Source organism: Cicer arietinum, chromosome 6 (assembly GCF_000331145.2).
Source record: "Cicer arietinum cultivar CDC Frontier isolate Library 1 chromosome 6, Cicar.CDCFrontier_v2.0, whole genome shotgun sequence".
In the NCBI taxonomy this organism is placed as follows: domain Eukaryota; kingdom Viridiplantae; phylum Streptophyta; class Magnoliopsida; order Fabales; family Fabaceae; genus Cicer; species Cicer arietinum.
Genome location: NC_021165.2, coordinates 60,010,607 through 60,019,744, shown reverse-complemented (window position 1 = coordinate 60,019,744; position 9,138 = coordinate 60,010,607). Strand labels below are relative to the sequence as shown.

Here is a 9,138-nt window from a genome sequence, read left to right as displayed (position 1 = left end):
GACTTTGTCATAACATTGACTTTTCCACATGTGTTGACTTTATTAGAGGATACATAAAAGCTTATAGTCAAACGCTTGATTCGATTATCAGAGGTAGAGACAATAACTAGCTCGCCACGCTTGTTAGAGACAGAGGTAGAAGAATTCTTGTTACACATGTCAAGGGCAGAAGTTAAAGAATTATTGTTACACTAGTCAGAGGTAGAGGAAGAAGAATTGTTGTTACGCTTGTTAGAGACTTTGACACCTCTAATACTAAAGTGGAACGAAATACAAATCAAATCACATTCTTTGAAGGCATAAATCCTTTTAGGTACATTTAAATCATATTGATTATTCTCATCAGTTACTCGCATATTTTTGCATTCAATCATCTTGAGCAACAATACTTTTAAAATGTAATTTTCCAGTCTCTCAATAAAACGTGATAATAGGTTTGTCCCGATGCTCAAATATGATCTTGAGTCCTTTACGTTTGTTGTTGACTTGTAGGCCACAATATGTGTTAGTGTTGTATGTAGATCTTGTCCATTTACCATGTGGAAGCTTCGTCATATCTTTTCAAGAATTCTTGTTCAAGTCCTTCATTTTGATGTGTTGCTCTTTGCCAATCAAACATTGTTGTAGCCCTAGCAATCGACCACAACAATTCTTCATATCTGCTCCACAATAATTATTTTTCAAATTTCCATTATACCTTTTCATCTTTCCTTATTTTACCATTTTAATTTTCATATTTCACTCACTCAAGGTTTTGAGACATCTCAAGTTCTCACCACCCGCCTAGTTTTTCATAATATAAATTTTTTGGGTAAGTATTTTACATTCTAGAAAACTTTTGACAAATTTTTTTGAACATATACCTGCTCCACAATTTTATTTATACTTTATTATTTGATTGAAACATACATTTATTATTTTTTATTTTTCTAACATATATAAATATACCGCTATTATGTGAAAAACTTTATGGAGATACTACCAATGCATACACAACTGATCGTATAAGACTAATTGTAATCAATATTATTAATGTTTAAGTGAAATATATTATTATAATAAATTGTATATGTACTATAACTGTAATGAATTATTCTTAATATAATTATAATGTATTAATTGATATACATTAATTTATTTTACTTATTATTTCATATTTTTTATATACGAGAAGTTGTTGTGCACTATAAGCTAGAGAGGTTGTTGTTGAAAATAAAGTGACTATTATAATCACCAAATCATGTAAAGAGACAAAACAAAGACGAAAGAAAAATAAATTACTCTTATGTTGCGGTAAGGTGGGAAATATAAGTCAATGAATAGTTCAATGCAATGTCTAACTAAAAAGTTTGGTTGTCCTTATAAATTTAGATCAAGACTATTGAAAGATGGTTTAGAATGGATATTTTTTTGAGGAAAGAATGGATAGTTCAAGTAATATGTGGAGAGACATTGCACTTGTTGGATATTTAACTGAAGATAAAAAAAAAAAACACATGTCCGTGACTTAACACATATTGCGTTACCGTACATACTACTCTTGTTGCAAAAACTGAGACAAAGATAATGTGTTGTATTATTATTATTTCAAAAGTTGTATATAATAGTTATTATATTTAATATGCAACTTATTTTAAGTTATTTTCTTCTAATTATTTTACATCAAATGTTCAAAAGCGTGAATTAATTTTTGTTCAACAGTTTTATTTTAGGAGTTACAAGTAAAATTGTTTTAATATGTTAACAACAATAAATCACAATTATTTTATGGTTAAAACTTTTCATTTGATTAACATTATAACATGTGTTGTTTTTAATATAAAAAGAAGTGGCTAATTGATAAATAGAAAGATAGTGGTATTTGATCATAATTTTGGAAGTTACATAAAGCTTATATTGTCTAGGTCGAATCAATCTTTGAGGACGATGTGCCTTCACACGCCTAAAACTATAAATATTGTTGTTTTCATACATGTGAGGTGTTATATTGTTGTTTTCATACATGTGAGGTGTTAGTGGACTGATATCTGTGGTACATAAAAAGTTCGTGATGATCGTGATTGTTCGTGACTTATAGAGTTGGTGGAGAACATTTTACACCACAATGTAACCCAAATATATAAGCAAAGAAGTGTGATTCGACTAAAAGTGAGAGGTCCTAGAACAGAGAAACAACATTTATTCAAGTTAGTAGAAGATAAGAAATATTTTTTTGTTGAAATAGAAGGTGAGAAGAATCAAATGTTACGAGAGATATATTTTAGATCCATCTAGATTCAGTTAAGTTTCGAACTTGTTTCCTATTATATTGATAACGGACATCGCCAACAAAACTAATAAATATATGATGTTATTACTGGAAATATCCGTGTAACCTCAACAAAGTTGACATATGCAATGTCATTTTCTTATTTGGAATTTGAGTGACAAGATAATTTTTGTGACCGTAAGAGACCTTGCTTTGATGAAAGCAATAGAAGTTGTATTTCCACAAGCTGTTAATTTATTTTGTCGATTTCACATTGATAAAAATGTTTAAGAAAATGCAAGTAGTGTGTCCTAATGGATAGAAAAAAGTATATGATAGAGTTGTAGAAATAAATTGTTTATTCTAGTAACGAGATCAAGTATCACCAACGTTTACAGAGATTTGAGTAATCATGTGTTCATAAGGTCATATTTGTTGCTATGCCAAAGAGACTTGATTGACTACGCAAAGGCAAAGGTTTTTCAAAGCATGAACCAATCTAGTTATTCATTTAAGGAAAACATCGACTAATAGATATGTCATATATAACTAAAACTTTATAATTTTTTCATAAATTGTTGAATTGCAATTTATGTTTCATATTAGGCTTGAGCCTACTCATTGAAAACTCAAGACAATGTTCATACATAGTAAAGGTGACTTGTGTAAATGTTGGAAGAATATGAAAGAGATGATAAGGTTAGAAATCAAAAAGTCAACTCATTACCATGGACAACTAGTTTCAACATGGGGCTGCATAAATAAAATAGATTTAAATATGTCTTTGGTCCTTGCAAATATACTTCATTTTGATTTTAGTCCTTGTAATTTTTATTTATTTATACCCTTGAAAATTCTAACAAGTTTTAAAAAACTCATTTGTGAATCTTTTTTAGTAAAAAAATAGTGACATGCTAATTTTGAAAGAAGTGACACATGGTGACGGTGTAATTTTTGTTGACTAGACAATTTTTAATATTTAAAATTAGCATTTATTTTATCAACTCATTTAATTAAAAACTTAAAACTAATTAAATAATAATAACACAACAATATTCATCTTCAATCTAAATTTCTTCCACTTCAAATCGTAAACTCTCAAATCGGGATCAAAACCCTAAATATTTTAATCTCTCATTTTTCTCGCACCACACTCCAATTTCTCAATTTTTCATTTAATTCATTGATCTCATCCTCGAGTGTCTTAACCTTTTCTTCATATGTCTTCACTTGATCCTCCAAACCCGTCAAATGTGAATACGACTCTACAGAGATTTGGACATAGTTTGGCTTCTTATAAACATCTTGTTTCACAAGCAACAACATAGAGAATTAGAAAACAAAGATAGATGAACTTAATCACATCGTTGAATCAATAAAACCAAGATTAATACTACAGAAGTATTAGTTAGGTAAAGTTTTCAATCCAATTATAATGAGAGATTAGAAATTTAGAATTTTTAGGGTTTGGATTCAGATCTGAGAATTTGTGATTTGAAGATGAAGAAATTGAGATTGAAAATGAAGACTGTTGAGTTTTTATAAAAAAGAAAATTGGAGGTGAAGATGAAAATTATTGAGTTTTTATTATTTAATTGGTTAATTAATTAATTAATTAGTTTTAAGTTTTTAATTAAATGAGTTAATAAAATAAATGTTAATTTTAAATATTGTATAGTCAACAACAATTACACAATCACCATGTGTCACTTCATCATAAATTAGTTATGTCACCATTTTTTTTACTAAAAAATATTCATAAAGGACCTTTTTTAAATTTGATAGAATTTGCAAGGATATAAATTAAACAAAAAATGTTATAGGAACTAAACTCAAAACAAAATATATTTGCAAAGACCAAAAATATGTTTATACCAATAAAATATATAAATATTCAAAATATAACACACAAATAATAAATAAATAATTTAAATATATCAAAACAATTAACTTACTTCTCTGCACCACACTATACAAGCAATATTCATATCCCATAAGAATAGATGTATCATATATATAGTCCGTTAGGGTACTGCACAAGCTACTACACAAACTTCTGTTGCTGTACAGGCTTAATTATCCACCTATTGAACAAAATTCTTATGCTGGTGTTCATCCTCCTTATTCTGTTGATAAGGATCCTTATTCATTATTCGTTGCTATTGAGTGATAAGTCGAGTCATATCAGTTGTCCTCCAGAGCGATGATGTATGTCAAGTTTGTTCTATAAGAGGCTCTATAGAAGGAAATAATTTAGAAACTTCGCATGACACATACAAGTTTTTCATCTCATCCTCAACAAATGTACTTACTGAAATAAACTCCAGAAAATTTTGGCTTCAAGCTTTCCAGAATACAATATTGTTCCAGAATACTTATGCATACTATAATAATTTTACAGATTTTTTGTAACTGATATATGTTTCCTAAAAATTTGTGCAAGTATTCCAGTATGTCTGTGTATTCTAAAAAAATTTGTCCACACGTTTCAAAACAATGTGTTCTAGAAAACTTTGTACAAAGTTTTCATGCAAAGTTTTCTAGAAGATTAGAAAAATTCGCCATTCACTTTCTCTTTTGAAAAGTTTTGTGGTGAAATGAAGGAAATACAAATTTTGTTTATACATAAATGAAATGTTATTATTCTAATGAAAATGTGGAAATTAGGTAAGTGGTGGAGTAGAGCTATGGGGTAAAGAAAGAAAATGATTTAAGAAGAAAAAAAATTGAAAATCTTTCAAAAACAAATTTTTATTGAATATTTTTAGATTTTTTTATGTAAAAATGGCCCACATTAAATTTGATTTTGGATTCTTTTTATATAACTAAGTTTAGATTAGTTAGATTCTTAAAACTAATCAAGATCAGAGCACGCCTCAAGGTTTAAACAACACTAACATAAATATTTACATATCATTCATCCAATAGGTCTTTATATGGATATCGAAAATAAATTTATTGAATAAAATTGAACACAATCACATATATATTTTTCTATATATAATGAATGGCTACAATGTATATACATTTTTAAAATAGTAATAATTTTAACGTCTATTTTGTCACAATCCCTAATTTTGAATTTCAAATAAAACTTATTTCCACACGTGCATCTGATCAAAATGAATTTTCTACCCAAAGTCAGAAAAAGTTTACTGGTTTCAATAAATACCTACAAGTGCAAGTGGTGTGATACCTAAACGAAACTATGTGCTATTTTGTTGAAAATGAATTAACATTAAGGGTGTTTATGGTGCAAAAACCGAACTGTATTGTGCCACATTAATGATTTGGTTCAATTATTAAAAATCACTTTTAAATTAAGTTTAGTACAGTTTTGAATCGGTTTAAAACTAGTTTATAAATATAAAACTAGTTTAATATATTGAATAATTTTTTAGTTAAAATCAATTTCAAAATAGCTATTAAAAATAATAATTTCTCTATTAAAAAAAAGTTCAAGAAAAAAGTTTCGATTTTTTTTCTCAAAAAATTTTTAAGAAAAAAAATTTTAATTTTTTTTTGATTTGATTTTATATTTCTTATGTCTTTTTTTGAGAAAAATAAATTTCAAAAATTTTATAAGAAAAAAAATTTTAATTGAGGTTAAATTTTTTTTAAAATTGTTAAATTGGTTTTTAAATTAAATATGGTTAATTGAATTGTTTTAAATATATAGTTCAATTTATGAATCATTTAACTGATTTGATTTTATGTTGTGCGGTGCAATATAATTTATCAATATGGTCCAATTAAACATATTTTTGCTTATCCCTAATCCAAACTCAACCGTGAGCAGCCATAGTTGTTAGTCCTCGCCATTAACTTAATTCCCTAGGGATATATAGCGTATTTCCTTACGGTAATGGTATATAACAGTGCATTTGGTGTGTTAAAATAAATTTTGAAACATGATTTTCTTAAAGTTACAAATAGTTCAAATAAAAAGTGATAAAAAATAAATTTTAGGTTTAAATATACTTTTAGTTTTTATGTGTTGTTCAAAACTAATTTTTATTGTTCTATATATAAAATTATGTTTTTAGTTCTCAGTTTTACGATTTATGAATATTTATTGGCTCCTATCATTTTTTATGATGTTGCATGTTGAATTATGACGTGATAGTGATGTGATACAAGTGGATTAAATAAAATTAAATTTATGTCATTAATCAATTTCAATGAAAATTTATCCGTATATTAGTGAAAATTTAGGAAGAAAAAAATAAAAACATTAAATATGATTCTATTTTATGAAATATAGTTGTGTCACCTAGTTGTCATGTAATTAATAAGTATATGTAATTAATAAGTATATGTACATAACAAAAAGTGGACAACCAACTAAATCCTAAAAATTGTAAAATAAAGAATTAAAAATTCAATTTTAAAAATAGGAGATTAAAAGCACATTTTAAGTCTAAGTTTTATCACATATATATAATTCATAACAACATTAGTTGTTAGATCAAGAAAAAGTTTAATAAAAAAATTGATAATTATGGTATGTATTTTATTAAAAAAATTATTATTAATTATACATATATATATAAAATAATATTTATCCTTAAGTCCTAGTTCAACTAGTAAATAACGATATTGATAGATTTAAGTTGGATGTTTTGTCTTGAGTTTAAACCCAAAACTTTGCAGTTGTGTAAGTTAATTATTGTGATATTTATCATCCATTCATTCAAAGACAAAAAAATAAATATTTAATAAAAATAGTAGTTATTTCTTAGGCAAGAGAAATATCCATCAACAACATCAAATAAAGAAGTACATTTTAAGATTTAGGTTAATGATTTGATTTGGAGAATGATAAAATAAATAAAAATAAATAAGATATTGTCTTTATGATTTGAGGATTAAATTTTAAAGTGTGAGTTCTTTATTTGATGTTTTTGGAAATTAATCTATAAAATTATTTGAATATTTAAGTTATTGATTGATGAAAATATGAATTTCGTTGAAGATAATTATTAATTTTATGAATTTTGTTTAAAGATGATAATAAACTTTTTTGATTTTGTAATAAAAAAATATAATTAATATTTTAAAATATAAATGTCAAATTATTATTTAAAATTAAATAAATAATCAAATTAAAAAAATAAAAAATTAAAAAAAAAATTAACTTAAAATACTATGGGAGTTATTTTAACAAAAAAAAAAAGCCTCAAACTAATAACGAAACCTCAAAACAGAAGAAAGACTAGTAACAGACTAAGAATAACTAATTAGACTGACACTCGTGTAAGCTAACTAAAAACAGAAATACGACTAAGACCGACTAAAGTTAATTATCTACATTTAATAGTAGTTATTTAAAACTTTCTATAAAATAGAGAACTAAAATTATTTTTAAATGTCAATTCGAAATTATTTTGACATGTGTATGAAATTCAGTAAAAAAAAAACTCATATATCCTTAAAATTGAAAAAGTCACATATTAGAACCCAAAAAAAGTCATGTATCTTTAAAGATATATTAATAGCCTTTGTATAAGATAAGCAATATTCACATTTTTGTATATTATTTTCAAATTCTTATATCTAACTTTTTTTAATTGGAAAATATTATATCTAATTAATGTGAATTTTCAAATTTATCAATATATAAACCAAACATTTTGGAGTGTATACACAATTAAAATATTTTATGTTTTTATTGTTAAAATATGTGTTCATTTTATTTTATGGAAACTCTTAAAGAGAACTATTTTCATAGAAAAAATATAAAATGTTAGTTAATGAAAATATTTTTTTATATTTAATTATTTATAAAAATATAATTTTATTTCAAAAGTCTCTTATCTCTTCAATAAAAAGTAAAAAATACACATAAATTTAAATAAATAAATAAATAAATATTTTTATAAAATGAATAAACTCTAATTAAGGAGCCATTTACTTTGCGAAAACATTTAATATTTGTATTTTCATTTCATAAAATTGGTGTTTATTTTACTTTAATGAGTGACTATAAATAACAATTGTTATGGAGAGAAAATAATACATTAGTCTACGAAGATGTATTTTTAAAACTTATAAATAAATTTTATTATTATATTTTTATAAATTATTTTTAAAAATATAAATAATTGTTCATTTTAAAAATTTATATCGCTCTTAACAAAAGTAAAAGAAACTCAAAATTTAAGAAATAAAATAAGAAACATTTTCACAAATTAAACTATCCTTAGATAAGTAAAAAAGTTACAATGCTCTATACATTTTTTGTTTTGTTTTGGACTTTGATTCTTTCTTTTTTTTCAGAAATTACTTGAGTGGTAATGAATTGTGAATGTTCAAAATCCTGTGACTACACAAAAATTTGTCTTTGATTTAATGCTGTAATGAATTTGAGTATTCCTAACTTATGCTCTTTTCTATTTTATATATTTTTTCCTTTTAAAAAAACAAGCTACAACCGTTGATGTCGGCACGCACGAACAAAGTGAATATTTGAAATTAAAACACCAAGTAGCATTACAATATAAAGTGACATTACACACACGAACTTTCAAAATTTCATTTTATATCCAAAATTAAATTTCTTGCTTCATTCTCATCTAGCACTTCATTCACTAGTACTCGTGTATCTTGAATTCCAATACTTTTCAATTTCTTCTGCTGTTCTTCCAGGAATTCTTCCAGCAATCAATGACCACCTAAAATAAAACATTTATATCATTCCATAACCTTCATCTTCTAATAGTAATTATGGTTGAAATTACAATTATATATATATATATGATTACAACATTTATAACAAAATCGAGTTTAAACAAATTCGTTTGAATAAATGAAATTTTAACTCGTACAAATTTAAGTCATATTAAAATGATATTACAAGTAATATATATATATATATATATATATATATA

At 25.0% G+C, this 9,138-nt stretch overlaps 1 protein-coding gene across 1 annotated transcript in view; it reads right to left on the bottom strand.

Moving 5' to 3' along the window:
• Positions 1 to 8,690: 8,690 nt before the first annotated feature.
• The window catches only part of LOC101498156 (transcription factor CPC-like), a 1,867-nt gene continuing 1,419 nt past the window's right edge, over positions 8,691 to 9,138 (bottom strand). Inside the window, exon 3 of the mRNA XM_004515025.4 lies at positions 8,691 to 8,922. Within this exon, the coding sequence (XP_004515082.1) occupies positions 8,832 to 8,922 (91 nt within the window). The 3' untranslated portion in view covers positions 8,691 to 8,831. The remainder of the gene's footprint in view (positions 8,923 to 9,138) is intronic.